Genomic DNA, 20,347 nt, shown 5'->3' with positions numbered 1-20,347 from the left:
ACATAGAGGGCGCCTAAAGCTGAGATCTAGATATTTAAAAAAATGACACAGCTGGTATATCTATGAAGCATTTATTTGGGGATTAAAAAAAACAACCTCGAAATTCCTAAAATATTGCTTAAAACTTAAAATATAATTCTGCTCGATGACCACCCTCATTTTGACGACGCTGATTAAAGAAAATGAAATTAGTTTTTGTCTACCATGCAACACCAGCTCTGAAATGACCGTTTAAAACTGTCCCCAATCCAGTCGGGTGATGTCACGCAAACCGCTCAACCCGAGTTCGCGACGGTGAGACGGCATGAGTTCGCGACCTCAGAGCTTTCTTGTCTCATCTCCATTTTTAATAACAGTGAAAACAGTTCACAGGAAAGATTGAGCTTCATAAGAAGTTACATTTTCACTTTAAAAAAATGGAGATACGACAAGAAAGCACCGAGGTCACGAGTTGAAAGCGAGGCGCCCTTCCCAGCTTTTCGGTGTAATAAGAATGTAGTTTGGATACCGATAAAGCAGACAACGCCGATCCGAGCTTAAGGCCGCCTGCAGTCTGCCAGCTCTATGTGGGGCAAGTTGGAAATCATAAGGGAATTTTTATACCTATCGGCGCTTACTGAGTCAGTCTCCGAAATCGGTGTTCTCTGTGTTTTCGTCCCTAGGCTTCTCTATTCTTTAGCCTAAAATTTGAGGACCCCTCCCCCCCGGAAAAAACAAAAAACCCCCCCCAAAAAACCCCACCTAGAAGCCAGAGTGGTGATGGGAATAGCCGCATCTAGCTCCAAGAATGAAGGAACATGACACAGTATACAGTAAACACGGATGGCTCGAATCCATCGGGACCGGCCTCGGTACTTGTACATGGGTATCTCCAGATAATGGGAGTTTGATGTCTGTGTTTAAGGAAAGGAAATATTATGCAAGGAACAGGGGTGTGATTTTTGTTTATTTGTGGATGAACTTGATCCAGTATGCTGTAAGTTGAACAGTGGTCTTTAAACTGTAGTTAATATTCACCTGTTAACTCACTTGCGACTGGGCTCTTTCACCAGCCACAAGCGTTGAAGACTGGCGTTTTGGGGGGTATTTCAATAAATCACCACAACTCTCAGAATTACCCTATTGTAATCATTTTTTGACACAGTAAAGTAACATTCAAGCTTAATCTAATACAAAAAACTAAAGTTGTCTAAGTCTAATACTTTAATTTGTATGATTTTTTAAAAATTGGCATGAATTTGATTTTCGAAAAATTTCCAGAGACGTGACAAGTAGAATGAAATTCACTGCAACAACAAAAATAAAAGTTCAAAGTGTTCTGGTTTGATTTGTATACATGTGCAAGTGTTTGGTGAAAATATAAAAGCTGGTCTGTGCATTGATTCAGACCCATACACTGAATTACATGAGACAGATGTACGGCACGACGTTGTGATTTCGTTGCGCGAAAAACAACACCGGTACTAGTGCTAGATCTAGCCCTAGAACTGCGACTCGGGCCGTGTTCGGGTACATATCCAGGATCCTAACTATTAGACACATCATATTCTGAGACACTAGAACTAGTAAAACGCACAGAAGTATAGAAAACGGCGAAATTATGTGATTCTTGTTCATGCGACTTCTTCGACCGTTACTACGCCGCGACTGTCGGATTACTATGAGCTGTATAGAAAAAAACAAAGCGCGAGTTCCGGTCTGTTCAACCCCAGTTGGGGTCACTGTCCTTCACCTTCAATAACTTAAAAACTACCGGCCCCAGAGATACGAAACGAAGTCTAAGTAGCTCAGGCTTGGCCAAACAAGGGTACGAGGCGGGTCTCGCGATCCGTGCGTGATTTGTAGAGCGAAAAAAAAATTCCAAAGTTGGTCACGCAGGGCTTGTGAGACCCGACGCGAGCGTCATGGCAGGGGTCACGCAACTGTTGTGTGACCCGTCTGAAGTGAGTCAAAAGTCCCCAAATTGACATGAATGTGAAGAAGGAAGTTTCAACCCTGCATAAAAAACAAGCTGACACAAGCACATGTAGTGACACCAATACTGACACAAGCACAGTGACAATATTAATACTGACACAAGCACATGTAGTGACACTAATAATACTGACACAAGCACATGTCGTAACACCAATACTGACACCAAAACCAACACAAGCACATTCACCGACACCACACCAGAGAACGAACAGCACAAGCAGCAAATGAGAAATTCTTTTTCCAAATGTTGTTTATTATTGACTGTTTTCACAATATGTACAAGCAGTCAGTCGCACAAGTCGGATAACAAAACTCTAGTTATGTACATCATCAGCATTACTCAAATACTTAGAAAACCTCACTCCCAAGTACAGGCAGTTGCCCCAACAACACCAGGTGCTTAGAGACAGAACTCACTTATCACTTCTTTGACTTAATTGTTCACGTGACTGAGAGGACAATTGATTATGTTCTCCCATCTTTCTCTACCTAGCTCAAAACAAACAGACTAAAAGTCTTCACAGCCCACACTTCAGCCAATACCACTTTCATTCTAACAAACGTTCCCTCATCACTTGACAAACTTCACACGACAATTTTCTCGACCTCACTTCTCCGTCAACAACTGTCATGACAATCGACATCTTAAAGACTTTTGTAGATGCAGATCTTTAAAAAAATAAACCAAACGGACACAGTTTTCTCTTTCAGGAACATTCTAGGATTTTTTTGATTTATCATCTACAACATTCTTCCTCGCTGCAGTTGAACCTTGAACTTTCTTGGGATTGTATGCGTACGTCTTGATGATGGGGCCCTGGGCGGCTTTACGGTAATTTTTCTCATCCAGTCTCTGCCTCTCGGCAACTTGCTGGGACGCCTTCATGTTGCTGTATGCTGTGGACACAAATAAAATCACATTACAGCTGGGGACACACAGACAATCACACATAGCTAGGGGACACACAAACACTAACTCATAGCTGGGGGACACACAGACAATCACAAATAGCAGGGTGACACACAGACAATTCCTTACAGCTGGGGACACACAGACAATCACTCATAGCTGGGGAACACACAGACAATTCCTTACAGCTGGGGACACACAGACAACCACTCATAGCTGGGGACACACAAGACAATCACTCATAGCTGGGGACACACAGACAATCACTTATAGCTGGGGACACACAGACAATCACTCATAGCTGGGGACACACAGACAATCACTTACAGCTGGGGACACACAGACAATTCCTTACAGCTGGGGGACACACAGACAATCACACATAGCTAGGGGACACACAAACACTCACTCATAGCTGGGGAACACACAGACAATTACAAATAGCTGGGGGACACACAGACAATTCCTTACAGCTGGGGACACACAGACATTCACTCATAGCTGGGGGATACACAGCTAGAGGACACACAGACAATTCCTTACAGCTGGGAACACACAGACAATCACACATAGCTGGGGGAACACTATCACTTTTAGCTGGGGACACTATGTCCTAGTGCCATTATTCTATGTCCTGGTGTCCTTATTCTGTGCCATGGTATCCTTATCCTATGTCCCAGTGTCTTTACCTGTCCTAATGTCCTTATTCTACATTCTAAACCAATGTGACAACAAAGAGACCAAAAAAAAAATTATTTTTGAACTCACATTCTTTGAAACCTTCAAGGAATCCTTTCTTCTCCACAGGTGTGACCGGGTGAACAACACGCTCGGGGAGGTTGAAGAATTTCCGCACGGCCGGGATTTTGAGGAACATGACTTGCATCAGGGAGAAGGAGTTGGAGGTGAACCAGTAGACCAGCATCGCCTAAAGTATGGAGATATACACATATAACCATTATTGCCTGACACACATACATTACCATCATTGCCTGACACACAGAGACAGACACACACATAACCATCATTGCCTGACACACAGAGACAGACACACACATAACCATCATAGCCTGACACACAGAGACACACACACACACACACATAACCATCATTGCCTGACACACAGAGACAGACACACACACATAACCATCATTGCCTGACACACAGAGACAGACACACATATAACCATCATTGCCTGACACACAGAGACAGACACACACATAACCATCATTGCCTGACACACAGAGACACACACACATAACCATCATTGCCTGACACACAGAGACACACACACATAACCATCATTGCCTGACACACAGAGACAGACACACACATAACCATCATTGCCTGACACATAGAGACACACACACATAACCATCATTGCCTGACACACACATAACCATCATTGCCTGACACATAGAGACACACACACACACACATAACCATCATTGCCTAACACACATTACCATCATTGCCTGACACACAGAGACAGACACACATATAACCATCATTGACAGACACACAGAGACACACACACACACACACGTAACTATCATTGCCTGACACACAGAAACAGACACACACATATAACCATCATTGCCTGACACACAGAGACACACACACACACAACCATCATTGCCTGACACACAGAGACACACACACATAACCATCATTGCTTGACACACAGAGACACACACAGATAACCATCATTGCCTGACACACAGAGACAGACACACATATAACCATCATTGCCTGACACACAGAGACACACACACAACCATCATTGCCTGAAACACAGAGACACACACACAACCATCATTGCCTGAAACACAGAGACACACACACACACATAACCATCATTGCCTGACACAGAGACAGACACACACATAACCATCATTGCCTGACACACAGAGACACACACAGATAACCATAATTGCCTGACACACAGAGACAGACACACATATAACCATCATTGCCTGACACACAGAGACACACACACAACCATCATTGCCTGAAACACAGAGACACACACACAACCATCATTGCCTGAAACACAGAGACACACACACACACATAACCATCATTGCCTGACACAGAGACAGACACACATATAACCATCATTGCCTGACACACAGAGACAGACACACACAACAACCATCATTTCCATTGTCTTATTACGTACATATAGACTAGTACTTAAATCTTTTATTTTTTAAAGAATAAATTTTAAAGGGCAGAGAGATCGCCTTCCAGGATGGATATAAATACGCATTATAAATGCAATCCATTACTTTTTATTATCATACATACCACTCAGGTTAACGAAGTGTATTTCTATCCTTACTGTTGTAATTATTATGAAACCAAAGGAAAAACCGTTGAGGGTTGGTGATAACACAGAAATACAGTCGAACCTGCTCTAATGGCCACCTGTATCAGACAATCACCTCTACAGCCGGCTACTTCCCATTTCCTCCCTTGCACTTGTGTAACCCTTAGAGCGGTAACTTCTTTCCCCTTATACTTTCCCTCTGTGCTGAATTTATTTTGGAAAAATACCAAATTTGCACACACACATTTTTTTTGCTAATAACTTTTTTATTTGTCAAAATTTCTAATAAAGGTACGAATAAAAGTTTTAGGATATTGAAAGTTCTTTATGAATATATGTGAAGCAAAAAGTATTTTGTAAAGTTATTGTTGTAGTAGTGGTTTTTATAAATGACTGAATAAAAACTGCCGGTTAATTAGATCTCTAGATCTAGACCAGAGTCTATATGCTTCGTAGGCCTACGTTATATTCCACAAAGTGTTAGCTCTAGCATCAAAACCCTTGAAATCATCTTCCGATTCAAGGAAAATATGCGGAACATCTTTACCTGAATCTGATGCGACACTATTTTCATGTTTGTCGCGGGTCGCAATCGTGAATTTTCCAACTTCACTGTCACTTGACTTCAACGTGAAACAAAAAACTCCTCGCGCCTCGATCAAACCCCGTGACAAGAAAAATGGCAGGCGAAATCAATTCTGCGTAGCCTACCAGCCAGCAGTATAAAAATTAGTACTTCGTTCTTTTCGTACATCGCGTTATACTATGCCAATGTCTATCGCAACTGGCGGTCGCAATCAGCACTTTACGGAAGTTCAGGCCGTCGCGACCGGTTGTGATCAGCAGTCTAAGGGTTAAAATTACAATGACAGCCACCTGTCTAAGACGGCCACTTTTCTCCTCAACTGTGTGTGGCTGTCTTAGACAATGTCTACTATACTTCAACTTTCCATCATCAGCACACAGGACAAGTGGAATAAAGTTTTAGTTTTAGAAAAAGTCTTCAAAACTTACAACACACATTGGTCATTTAAGTGCCAAAGATTAGAGGTTTGTCTAGAGAGTATCATACAAAGAAAAGAAGGAGGAGAGATAATTATAGATGCTTGATAGGAAAGAAGGAGCAAAGCAAACAAGAGCCTCTGTCACCCACCCACTTGAAATTAAGTCACTTACAGTCGGGAAGTTGGAGATGAGCGGCAACATGACTAGAGGCATCCCTCGTAGAATCCACTTCATGACATGAGTCTGGGCCTGAGGGTTCATGCCGTCCACTCCTGCCTGGCGAACACACAAACAGAAACAAGAATAATTGTAACGATAATAACAATAAGTCAATGCTAGGATGTTATAATTTGTATGTGTGTGAATGAAAAGGGAGGGGAACGGGGGAGGGAGAGTGAGAGAGAGAGAAATTTGTTTTTTGTTTCAGTGAAGGTTTTACTGCACTTGCAACTGCATAAGGTCATATGAGCGCCAAGGGGTGGATGTCAACAGAGAAGTCCTTACACGGAATCATATACTCTGCTCACCTCTATAGCATCAACAGCACAAAGTCTGCTTCGACTATCAAGGCACCCCAGAAATAGCAGGTCACAAGAATGTGACAAACATACAAAAGAAGTAGAGAAAAAATGACCATAGTAAGGATAAAGAAAGAAAAGGCAGCAGTTCCCTGTAGCAGTTCAGGCAGTTATGAGCACGACATTGATGAATCAGCCCATTTACAATTCTACAGTGCATAAGAACAGGTTAATGTCCCCCCTTTGGGAATGGCCTAAAGACACTTCAGTCAGTAGCACCGCCCCAGGAGATGAGAGAGAGAGAGAGAGAGAGAGAGAGAGAGAGAGAGAGAGAGAGAGAGAGAGAGAGAGAGAGAGAGAGAGAGAGAGAGAGTCATTTTTGTTATAGAACACATTAAGCAATCATACAATGAAAATGCTCTACCTAACTACCATCCATTATCAGTATTCATTACTAATGAGCAGTACTTCCGGAATGGCTCTCTTTCACTCTTATGTAGTTGCGAGCACCGTAAAACACTTACCAAAACAACAAATCAAAAACTCTCATGCATAATATCATAACAACTTTGCCACTTATATACAACTGAAATTAAATTGTTTAACACAGCCATCTGTTGCCAAGGAGAAAAGTGGACATCTTAGACAGGTGGATATCTTACACAGTGATATAATGTTTTACAAAATTGTGGGAGTGGAATTTGCACTACACAAGTGCTATTTATTATAATAAGATGTATTTGGATTTGTACAAGGACATAACACAAATCTAGACAGAATGGTTCAGGTGAGCTACCTCGATTGTGAGCCAAAAAGTGAAGGCCGTCATGAGCGGCAGGCCATAGAAGACTTCGGTGACGGTGAGATCGGGGAACCAGAGGACCCCTCCCGTCTTCATACTCTCCACGGGGAGATTGGCCATCCCTCGCAGGCCCACAAACACAGAGACAAATACAGGCAGCTGTGGAACAACAGACGGGTTGTATTTCAGGTGTTGAGAGATATTCCCTTTCCTGTAACCCAGACATCCCTTTCTGACAAAAAGTTTTGAACAAGAAAAACCATGCTCTTTATTGTTTTAAAAATATTCCCTGACATTATGAGTAAAACTGAAAAATTAAAAAGTTTTAAATCGTACACTTTAAAAGGCTATCATAGTAAAATTTATTGAGGAACAAATGTTTTGAGTAGAAAACACATATTAAAAATAAAAAAATCAATTTAAAAAATCGTTCGTTCCATGCAATATATGATAAGACTGTAGGTCTCCACAGTTGACTCAGTTACTCCGGCAACTTTTACTCGAGACAAGGTAAAACAAATATACAATCGTTGCAGTCAAGTTTTCAACAACAACAACAAAAAAAGGACTAGTTAAACAAGTGGGTCAAGATGGTGGGTATTGGCCACGTAACCCTCCCTCACTCAAGTCCATCACACACGTATTTCTGCATTCAATAGCAGCTAACTATGGCAATGGATACAACTACAACTGACCTATCAGCTTTGTTCTCATTACTACTTGCAAATCCAGTGTAAAAAGTTAATGGGTTTTTTTTAGCATCAGTGAGTCCCTGAGGAGCAGTGCTAGAAAACAGAATACATATTTTGCAACATGAAAACTGTCTGCCATACACAGACCTTCAAAATTGTATAAAATATGTTTTTTACAAACAGGTCGGACAAATATCTCCCACAGAGAACAGCGATGTTCGACACTCAATAATGAAAACGACGGCCACAGTGGCCTTTCTCAGCAGAGTCAATGTCATGGCAGAAATTGAAATAAGAAAATTTAACTTGTACCTGGCACATTGGCATCAGCATCTGCCCAAAAGGCTTCACATTGTTCCTCTTCATGTAGTCTCCCAGTTCCCCTCCATACTGCATAGCTGAGGAAATAAACATACAACACAATTCAGTACAATACATTACGATACCTTCCAAACCCTACCCTATCCTCCCTACCTTCATACAAAGGTACACATACAGTCCGTAAGTAAGGCATATAGAACGCCTCTCTACATGGCTCACTTCAGCAATACATCAGATTAGGAAAATTGGGACAAATAGTGCAAATCAAGTTTGTACCAATAGTAGTGTATCATACACTTGATACACCGATACTATCACAAATCTAGTTGTACCAATAGCATTGTACTGCACACTTGACACATCAACACTATCACAAATCTAATTGTACCAATAGCATTGTACCGCACACTTGACACATCAACACTATCACAAATCTAATTGCACACTTCTATATATACATGACAGACCAACATTATGATAATTCTAAATGTTCGAACAGTAATGGCTCACAAACTTGACAGATCAACATGATCTTTCCTCTTTCCTACCCTAGAACCCCCCCCCCCCCCACCCACACACACATACACAGCAGCAAAATAAAACAATGTGTACACAAAAACACACAGCAGGTCAAACATGCGTGACTGCAAAGACAATTTTTATATGGACTATATAGTCATGCTATCTGACAGTGTACAAAACTAAAATCCGAAAAAGTTTTTTAAAAAGGGCTCTTAAAAGCACAACAGTTTTCTTTATATAGCCCACGGCAGTAAAAAAAAATTTTTTTTAGAAAAGGCTAGCAAAGTCCAGAGTGGCCAGACCTTCCAGCATATTCCCTCTCTGTCTGGCTTGAGTAAACTTGAGCTGGAGTCTCTGAATAGTGGGCATGTGATTCATCATGTTGATGGACATCTTCTGGGCTTTGATCACAACAGGAAACATACACATTCGCAGAAATACCGTCGCTGAGCACAGAAAGAAAATAAAACTTCACATTAGAACGGGGGGAGAAAAAGGAATCTAAGGAAATTAATTTCATTTTAAAAAATTCTATACAAAGGGATGAGAAGTGCAATACAAATTTCAATACTGAAAAAATAAATAGAAAAAAAAACTCAACATACTGAACCCCATTCATAATTGCAGATATATCGCCGCTTCAGAAATATTTTGTCCAAAGTGAAGTTATTTAAGTACAGTACACTTTGGACAATATAGTTCTGAGGTGACGAATTTGTCAAGTGAAAGGAAGTAAGATGGTTTAAATTATATTTGGTTGAGTAAGAGAAGCTATAACTGTAATAAACTACACATAATACAAACTTAATCCAACCCGTACGCCCTGGGGTCATTTTGCATCCCCACGGTTGTATTTTTCACATTTTAGAATACTTCTAGTACGAAGATCTCTTTGAAAACTGCAGTATTAAAAAAACAAAAACTTTTTGACAGACTGCTTTGCAAAGCGTACGGATTGGATTAACGAGTAAATTTACTCTTTGGAAAGTGGTGGCACAGAGTTCCCCACGACGTATGGATACGATAGTAAAACACGACGTACAGATAAGGTTAAGGAATAAAATATGCAGTCAGTATAATCAAGGAGCATGCTGCATGTATTCATTAGAGGTGCAAACTGACTACACATTTTTTTTTTTAAAATCCTGAACTTTCAGGATCCCATGGAAATGCACGCACTGGACTCAAAATTAACCATTTTTTACAGCATGCTATCGGCCTGAAGTCCAGCAAAATTCAGATAGTTTCAATAATCTGGATTTCCAGATTTATCTGATAAATCAGAATCTCTGATCTACAAAGACTGCCAAAAGGTGATACTAAATGCACAAGGAAGAATCGAGAAGAAAAAGGTACAAGTTTGAACCCTGCATCTATTGTTATAGATACATGGCCCCTTTTTTACATTGGGAACCTTTCTGGCAACCCGACTGATAAAGGGAGGTTAATCATGCGTTTTCTTGTACGAGAAAAAGTCAGTCATGAGAAAGTGGGATACGAGAGAGGACCGAGCTAAAAGTCAATCACAAGGGAAGGGACAGAGCCAACGTCAAGTCATAGAACGGAAAATCAACTTACACTTGTTTGAAACCAAATAAAAGTGTGTTCAGTTGAAAAGGGTAGTCCATTTAATTTAATCTTTCTTCTCAACATTTGTATGACCAGTGTTCCGTAATATCCATTGCCACAGTTCTGCAACATGATCCTAAAAGATGATCTCTGAAAATCTTAAATCAGTCGAGCTTTACAGCCCACAGGAAGCTTCACAAACGGGTGGAAAATATATCTCTTCACTTATGTTACATAGGAGATTATCCAAATCAAAGATCAATCTCTTTCTGAGCTATTGGTTCACAGGACCCAAGTCTTAACCCTTAAAACCCTGAATTCTTTTTTTTCATAACTCCCTAGAATCTTCAAGTTGAAATCCAGATACCGGTACAAAAAAACCACACACAACAAAAAAACCCACCCCAAAACAAGTTGGTTCATTCTTTTATTTACTGTGGGGGGGTTTTTGGTAAGTGTTTCAAGGGCGCTCGAAACTGCATAAGGTAATATGGGCGCGCGGGACACACCAAACATTTTTCAGTTGGCAGAAAAATTTGAATTTGGCCCGGGTTGCGGCTGAAGCTTTTATCGATTTTGGACCAAAAAGAGTTCTTTAACATGCACAACTTGCACATGGGACCTCCGAGATTTTCCGCCCTTGCCTGAGAAGGCTAGGTGTAAATTTTTCCAACCATAAGATCAGGGGTGAGGCTGAAAGACAGCAGTAAGAAGAAGCAGTAGAAAGGCTGCAGAAAGAGTCAGGAGCCCAGAGAAGGTGAGAAGGTGGGGGCAGAAAGTGGAGACAAAAGCAGACAACCGAACATGGTTAGAGAGCAGGAAAGGATGTGAAAGGAGAAAATATTAGAGAAGAAAATTTTCAGTTGCAACCCGGATTTGAACCTAGGACCTTTGAAGGAGAAGCGAACACCTTAACTTCCAGGCCACGAGAGCCCCCTGCTGAGTTTTTAATTGTTAGATTTTACTGAAGTTTGAAAATCTTTTGTATATATGAATGCACAGTCTGGTCAAAAGGAGAAACGGTTAAAACACTGGTTTTTAGGACCAAATCTATGAGTAAAGCTTTGTGAGTGATCCCTGACTCCGCTTCAGCCAAAGCATCATCAGATCTAGCCTCCGGCAGCTCTAGTAGTGATCCCCTTCCAAAATCACCATCCATGTTATGCGAAACATTGCAATAGTCTTCAACAGTCATATTTATCGATATATTCTTCTGGGTGATCATCATTGGGGTCTGGTTCAAAATAAAAAATGTCAAAACTTTGCGAACTTATGGTCCTGGCAGCGAAAAGTCACTCATTTTTTTTAACTCACAAAAATTCCTAACTTTTGGTGTAGAACTGCTCTTATGACATCGATACTTTCTGCTCGCGACAGAGTCATCTGGAGTTACATCCTATGTTTCTAGCACTGGAAATTAAACAATAAATTTTACCAGTGGTATAGGGAAATACCTAGCGGTATAGGGTTCTAAGGGTTAAGCATCTCAAATACTGTTCTCAGCATGTTAGAGAGACATGAGTAAGTCAACATCAAAAAGACATACAGAGACAGAATCAAAGGCTCAAGCTTTGATGAAGACATCATACAGTGACAGCATGAAAGGATCAATCTGTGAAACATGGACTGTGAACTGTGAAAATTTTGCTTAATGGTAGGTTCCGAGAGTACCAACCTAAGACAATGGTTCCCCACCATGGCAAGCCCAGACTGACATGGGCGGCTTCAAGCCCCTGCTGGACTATGCCAGACGGCCAGTAACTGCCCAGACCTACTGACTGCAGTGTAGGTTCTCCGAGGGCATTGAGGGTTTCCACTAGCTCCGATGTAGCAGATGTTGGCTCTGGTATGGGTGGGGCTGGAGGAATGTAGTCAGAGGGTGGGCTGATGAAACCTGAAGACTGGACGGATATAGTACAGAGTGAAGCACCCACATATATGATGAAATTTGAAAATGCCTCTCTTGCTGTCCCCTGACAGTTCTTTTTATTCTGAGATTTCTTTCTTTAGAGTTTTTCACAAGTTGAAAAAAATCAGGTAAAATCCTCAAAACTCATTAAATACAGAACATTCAAATTCTGAAACAAAACTATGCTGTGTGATAAATTCCACCGAATACAAATAACCACCAAAACACCCACAAGAAAGCCCTAACGGAGAGAGACATCAGCTCCTGGAGCTCAAGAGATATCTTCAATTTCAGTTACAATTACAAACACTAAATTGACTAAAGGTAAGAAGATAAAAGACAACAAAGGTCTAAATCATGAGTAACATTGTGTCTTAATATGAAAACAAGGATTTCAATTGTAAAAATGGGAAAACAGCACAGTTATCTTATTAAACTTCTGATGATTTTCTACAACTTAAAAAATTGGCAACATAAACCACCAAGCATTGATAATGGAATTATTGGCTTACTGCTGCACTGTTTGAACTATTCCACCTCGCTGACAACACAGGAGCTCCTACTGATGTCTGTCTGTGACATCTGAACAAACGAGCGGCTAACACGGGTACTTGGCTAGCCACTCTCCTCCCGGAGTGGAACGATGCACACGTCACCAGTGCAAACGTCATCTGATAGGAAGTTAAAAACACAGAGTTTTATTTAAATGTATCCTACTGACTATGAAAGTTCCATGGTTATACAAAACCAAAGACAAACACACATACAAACCGATGGGTACTTTTCCGTACAGACAGGGTAAGATGTAAAGACAAACAAGGAGTAAGAAAGGATAGAGAGTTTTCCCCCCCCCACTTTCAAGTAAAACTAGATTTAGACCAATATTTTAAACATTTTTTTGTTCAAACCTTTGAAAGAAGGCTAGGGGAGAAGAAAAGTTTTAACGAAAACAACGAACAATGATCAAAACAATATATTATATTCTTCTCAATTTTTGCTTTCACTCTCGCACACAGATGCACTACTTTTGGGGCTCAACCAGCCATATTGTTTGCTGCAGATCACAAAATATGGCCACTAAAACTGTTGCAAATTAATTAATTTTTTTTAAAGACAATTTCAAAACTTAATTGCAAACATCAAATTATGGGGGGGTGGGGGGGCAAAAATACCCCCCCCCCCCCCGTACAATTAGGTTTAACGTAATATGGTTTGAATAAAAACCATAACATACTTTTAAAATAATTAATTTAGTAGTATTAGGCTAATTTGTGACTGACATATCTATAGTCAATATTCGTGTAAAACAAACCAAAAAAAAGGATAAAAATGAACAAAAAAAGGGATAGAGATATAATACAGTGGAACTCGGATTCAACGAAAACTCGGCTTCAACAATAGGAGTTATATTCCCCCATTTTTTAAATTAATAAAAATGAACAAAAATAACTTGGATTCAACAGGCCCATACAAGAGCAAGTTCGGATTCAACGAAGTCACTTGCAGGGAGAACAGTCCCCACTGATGTGACTTCCTTCATTTTTCTCCTGCAACGAACTTTTAACTATTCCCCGACAAGTGGATAGCTAGAAAACAACAACTAAACACCAATATTTATAGTAACAGCCATCTTGTTTGACATCGCAAGGGGGATGCCTGCCACAGGTGCGCATCATCTAATTGTGATTCGAAAAATAGTGATGATTTTGCGTAGCGCGCGGTTTGCAGGCAGTTTCCAAGCTCCTTCCCCTTATAGTTCTACTCCATTTGCAGCTCACTGTCCTATTGAGTTCAATCTCTTGTAAGTGCTTAATTTCTTGTGCTTACAAAACTTTAAAAGAAACGAACCGGATAGAAGCCGTCCATCATTTGCACTGCGTCGTTGAACTTCGGTTGAACTTGTTTTCGTATCCAAATTGACGTAGATCTAGGCCTACTCTTAGTCTTCTTCTTCTCAGTTTACGTAGTGTACAGCATGAGAATCAATCTGGACGGGAGAAGGGTGTTGCACAATCACAGACAACCAAACTGAACAGTTCTGCAAGTTGCAAAGAAAATAATCCGAGTCGGCAGGCTGCCGTCGTGCAGTCATGTTGTCACCATGACTGACAAAGTGGGAATCCCTCAAAGACATCAAACAAGATGGCTGTTACTATGAATATCGGCCAATGGCGGGTACTACTTAAGAATGTGAGTCCCGTTTGGGGATACTAGTTTTGACCTCAAAGACGATTAGTTCTGACTCTAAACGATTGCTTTTTGATGCGCGAGCCGATATGGAGAGATTGTCTATCAAACTTCATTGCAAAACATCAAATTATGGTCAAATTTAGGGGGCCCTGAAACCCCCCATGTTTTTGTTAGGTCAGAGGGGCACTTGCCCCCTGAAACCACATGCGATTAAACGCAGAACGACGCATCTTCCTGATTGGCTGCTAATTTTAGTAATGAATGTGATGCCATCACATCCTGGGATACCCACAGACTGTTTTAAGAAGGCCGTGGAGGTACCACATGGAATGACACGTTTACGGTATGTTAATAACATTTCGGAATTCCGATACTTGGACATGATGGAAGATCACAAAGATCGTTGATGCTCAGAACAGTAAGAACACTGATGCTTGAAATTTAAACACGGTAAACGGAAAGACAATAAACCGCACGAAAACTGCCGTAAAGACGCCGGAGGACTACCCCCCCCACTCCTGCATGCTTCATCACTACATACATAAAAAACACATGAAGCTACAGCGAGCACCTCTGTGATAGGCCCAAATATAGATAATATATTTCCGCCATCTATTTTTGTCATCTTCCGGGGCTTCCCTCGCCAGCTGTAGATAGATCTCACCGTGGCGGATCCGCTTTGCCGCTTAGCGCGCAATGGGCTACATCACTAGGTTTCATAGCCGATTGCTTGGGCTGTGTGTGCGTGCGCGCGTGTGTGCATGTGTTTGTGTGTATGTAAGTGCACACACTTTTGAGTACAACTTTGAGGAGAAGGTAAATTTATGCAATGAGAATTGCTGAGATTGTCTATAAAAGATAACACAAATTAATACACACAAAAAAAAAAACCAAACACGGCGAGATCTAGTCAACAGTTACTGGCGAGGGAAACCCAAGAGTCAACGGGGAACCCCCTAAAGACGACAAAAAATAGACAGCCGAAATACGCCATCTGTATTTGGGCCAACCACAGAGGTGTTCTAGGTGCTCGCTGTAGCTTCATGTATAAAAAAACTACAAAGCAACAAATTATAATTTATGGGAAAAACTGTTGGCCAGTCGGGAGGAGGAGAAAAAAGAAAAAGAAAAAAGAAAACCCCTGCGGGACCAAGATTCGTTCCCATGCTCATAAAATAATTGTTTGACTTCTAACGCAGACACACTTTCCATTCAGACAGGCGATTAAACGTAGAACGACGCATCCTCCTGATTGGTTGCTAATTTTAGTCATGTGATGTCATCACTTCCCGGGATACTCACAGACAATTAAGAAGGCCGTGGAGGTACCGCATGGAATAACGTGTTTATGGTGTGTTAATAACATTTCGGAATTCCGGTACTTGGAAATGATGGAAGATTGCTTAGATCGTTATGCTCATAACAGTAAGAACGCTGATGCTTGAAATTGAAACACGGTAAACGCAAAGACAATAAACTGCACGAAAGCAGCCGCAAAGACGCTGGAGGATTACCCCCCCCCCTCTTGCATGCTTCATCACTACATACATGAAAAAGAACTACAAAGCAACAAATTATGATTTATGGGGGAAAAAAAAAACCTTCCGGAACTGGGATTCATTCCCACGCTCATTAAATAATCATATGACTTCAAACACAGACACGCTGTCCATTCGGCCATCAAAACTTCCAACAGCGAGAGGTAGATTAAGCTTGATATACATACGGTTGGCTATATTTAGATGTAGTCACGTGATAGGACGGATATCCTGGTCTGGTGTTAAACAAGATGGCAGCCTTACCTAAAATAGTTTGCTTCATTCTACATTTAATCGCATGTTCCATTCGGCCATCAGAACTTCCATCTTTGGTGCCATGCGGTCGGCTATATTTCGATGGGGAACCGGTCATTTTACCACATCCCAATTATGTATGACGAAATGACTTCACTTATATTATCTCTCCCAAATTGTTATGCAAGTAGAGGTTTGGAGGATCAGCCTAAAGCAGCCATACATTTCTATTAGCAAATTTATTTTTAATAGATCTTGCCAATCACACATTTCATCAATAATAATACCTAAAAACTTTGTTGATCTGACTTGATAGATTCCAATATGGGCAATACATTTATATGTATGAACGGTGTAGCTGACCCCAACCCTCCCCCAAAAATCGTTATTAGCGATTGCCATGACAATGTGCGTTTGATGTTTGCAAGTGTGCTACGAAATGACCGTCTCCATTCGTCCTTTGTGGATTTGGAGTGTGACGAATTGACTGCACCAGTGTGATGAAATGACTGGTATTTTTTAGATATGTAGTCACATGATCGGAGGGGTATCCCGGTCTGACGTCAAACAAGATGGCCACCTTACCTAAAAATAGTTTGCGTCATTCTCCGTTTAATCGCATGGCCCAAAACCCCCTTACCCATGCCCCCTTGCCTTGCTAAAGACATGGTGAAATTTTACTGCTCATTTTGTAGGGGAAGTGGTTATAATAACCCATGTTTCGCTATTCTCAGCCCCTCATTTTACCGGAAATAACCCTAGTGGGATCAAGGCGGAGGTTAGTGGGCATGACCCAGGGGGGGGGGGTCAGGGCAGATGCTCCACAGCATCATGTTCGTCACAGTTCGTGTCCGAATAGTCACAGTCAGGGTTGTCAGTTTGGAGCCAAATCTCAGAAATTCGGCTCTTTTGGATTGTGTTCGGCCTGGAGAATTTCATTTGGCTCTCTGGCTCTTTTTTGGCTCCAAACTCCAAATGTTAAAGAAGAAGGGGAAAGAGGAGGCAAGAAGAAAAAAAAAGAAAAGAAAAAGAAAGAATAAAAGAAAAAAAGTGAAAATGAACAAAAGAGCTTGGATTGTTTAATTATTAAACTAGTTAATACGATTTAACACCCTCGCCCACTTGGTCTGAATAATTTACAACCCTTCTACTGTCGTGCAAGAGCATTTATCGTCTCATTACGCTTGTACAAGCTCTCTGTTCCTTGAACCATAATTTAACCCTCGTTTTGCGGGGGCGGGTTTATGTCGCCCGAAAAGCCTATTTTGGCACCTCGCCTTCTTTCTGGTCCGGCGTCAGTCTGGCCCCTGGCTCAGTGCATGCGCGCCGAGCATCATCTCCCGTTCAATTCAGGTCCAGCGTCGGATCCGCATTCACGCAGCTCAAGTGTGTGTGCGTCAGTCTGCTTGAGTTTGTGTGCGTTTGTGGCCTTCTTCTAAAACCGTCTGCGTTGGTTCGTAACAGAGGCATACGTCTCATTCAAAACAAGCCAAGTTGGTAGTTCTAGATGTTCGTCCAATGAAATTATAGAACAAATTGACCCATTTAGACATGATGAGCTCGAAAGGATAGTCAGGAAACAAGACTTTCATTTTTCTATAGATACAAAATCTTTCAAATGAGCTTGATTTTGTATGAAATGATACTACCTGATAAAGAATAAGCCTGTTTGATAATTTTGAATACCATTGTGTAGGTAAAAAGAACAAATTGAGTGCAAAACATTTGGAAATTAACATATATTATCCCCTTTCGAACCCCAGGTCATTCATAACAACCAGAGCGTCTGAAAAGGCTATTCGAATGGGCGTAACTACTCATAATGTCTTATCAGCTTATGAGAGAGGGTTATTCATGTGTTCGTAACACTTTATATAGAAAGCGATTAACACACTCCCACAGTATTCATGGCCAAAACACACGTTTCCAGGCGCGCTCGCTGTACGCCAACAGTACACACTGAGTAACCCGCGCGGCCTGCCCGCAATGTCCGACGTAATCGGTTGCTGATAAGATTCGCATCTAAGCATAGACGCAGGACAAGAGTTAATGTGTGCAGGCAGAGAGTGAGAGGCCTGCCATCGATAAGTGTGTAAACAACGAATGGTCCGGCCACCGGCCGCTCCCACACCTCGCTCAGTAGCGTCGGTAGTGAGCCTTTTTTTTTTTTTTACTGAAGAGGCGAAAAATGTTTTAAATTGCATTATTATTATTCGTTCCCAACTACATGCTGTAAGCCACCAGGGGCCTACGTGATTTTATCGGCCTGTGAGAGGTCAGGGGGGAGTCATCGCCTCATGCCCACACCGGGGTGGGAGCTATTCTCACCAGCGGAGGGGGGGTGAGAATAACGAGACATGGGTTAAGGTGAGAATAGAGATACATGAGTTATATTCACATGCGACTAAACGTAGAATGATGCATCTTCCTGATTCGCTGCTACTTTTAGTAAAGCAAAGCCATCACTTCCTGGGATACCCACAGACTATTTTTATAAAAAGCCGTGGAGTTACCAATGATTCTCTACTACACTACACACAACACGATCTGTGGAGATACCGCATGGAACGACATGTTGCGACAGTGGCTTGACCCATTATCCGTATCGATGTGTTTCGCATGCTAAAATTTCACATTTGCAGCTAACTGCAGCACGTCAGCCAAAGCCCATGCTCTGGAGATAGAAGATCGCTTAGATCGTTGATGCTCAGAACAGTAAGAACGTTGATGCTTGAAATTGAAACACAGAGTAAACGCAAAGGCAATAAAGCGCGCTAAAATTGCGTAAATACTCCAAGAGATCCCCCCCCCCCTCCCGGGCCCAATACACAATGCACAGAATACATAAGGAGCAGCATTATTGGAGCACTGCATCATTATATTTATATCACATTATCGGTACGTCTCCTGGAAAAACATTGCACCAAACGTCGTGCCAAGGTAGGTATACACGATCCATGGTGCCATGCGGTTGGCTATGTTATATCATATTTAGATCATGTTGTCACGCGATCGAAGGAGTATCCCGGTTTGACACCACATAAGATGACCGCCTTAAACCTAAAAATAATTTGCGTCGTTCTACGTTTAGTCGTATGTGTATAGTCTCACCCGGGGTGAGAATAAAGGTGGCCTTTTGTAGGCTAGATCTAGATCTAGATTAGATCTACTGATAAAACATCGATACCGACGATTTACATCAGATCAGTATCGATATCCAGTACTCTGTGTGGATGCTGCCAAGTCTAAACAGACGAGACCCACATTCTTAAGTAGTAGGCCTACCTTAGTTTAGTATCCATTGGCGTTTAGTTTAGTATATAGATTAGATCTAGATCTAGATTAGTTGTCGTTCTCTTGCTAGATCTAGATCTAGATTTCTAGATGTAGATCTAGAAAATCTAGAGAAATTGTCAGAGATTTATCCGCTTCAGCTTGTCTTGTTGGGTGATCTTGTAGTTCCGTTACTCTAAGTCCACGATCCATTTGTTTACATCCAGAGAAGAAATCCAGAAGTCTTGATGACTAAATACTATTTGAAATAGACTTCACAAAGAGCAGGGATGCAACCTAACTGCAAAACATCAAAGGCTATTGTTAGGGGACCGTACGCCCCAATAGCGCTCGGCGCAAGGGGACCGTACGCCCCCATAGTGTTTAGCACTAGGGGACCGTACATCCTACCCGCCCTAAGGCGTGGTGTTACGGGACCGTTCACAGATATCCATGCATCTGGACTTTGCAAAAATACTGGAGGAAAACGGCCAGTTTAACGAAGCTCCTGACATAAGGAGTTATTACTAGGAG

General features: G+C 41.5%; 1 protein-coding gene across 1 annotated transcript in view; it reads right to left on the bottom strand.

The window, feature by feature from the left end:
* Window positions 1–2,209: 2,209 nt before the first annotated feature.
* Window positions 2,210–20,347, bottom strand: part of LOC101852035 (mitochondrial inner membrane protein OXA1L) — a 22,694-nt gene continuing 4,556 nt past the window's right edge. Inside the window, exons 2-9 of the mRNA XM_005103456.3 lie at window positions 13,070–13,228; window positions 12,324–12,549; window positions 9,382–9,525; window positions 8,549–8,634; window positions 7,539–7,703; window positions 6,396–6,500; window positions 3,656–3,815; window positions 2,210–2,874 (exon numbers count right to left, since the gene is read on the bottom strand). Coding sequence (XP_005103513.1) covers window positions 2,696–2,874; window positions 3,656–3,815; window positions 6,396–6,500; window positions 7,539–7,703; window positions 8,549–8,634; window positions 9,382–9,525; window positions 12,324–12,549; window positions 13,070–13,228 — 1,224 coding nt within the window. The 3' untranslated portion in view covers window positions 2,210–2,695. The remainder of the gene's footprint in view (window positions 2,875–3,655; window positions 3,816–6,395; window positions 6,501–7,538; window positions 7,704–8,548; window positions 8,635–9,381; window positions 9,526–12,323; window positions 12,550–13,069; window positions 13,229–20,347) is intronic.

Source organism: Aplysia californica, unplaced genomic scaffold, assembly GCF_000002075.1.
Source record: "Aplysia californica isolate F4 #8 unplaced genomic scaffold, AplCal3.0 scaffold00373, whole genome shotgun sequence".
Taxonomy (NCBI): domain Eukaryota; kingdom Metazoa; phylum Mollusca; class Gastropoda; order Aplysiida; family Aplysiidae; genus Aplysia; species Aplysia californica.
Note: the sequence above shows the minus strand (reverse complement) of the source record. Positions and strands in the feature narration are given on the sequence as shown.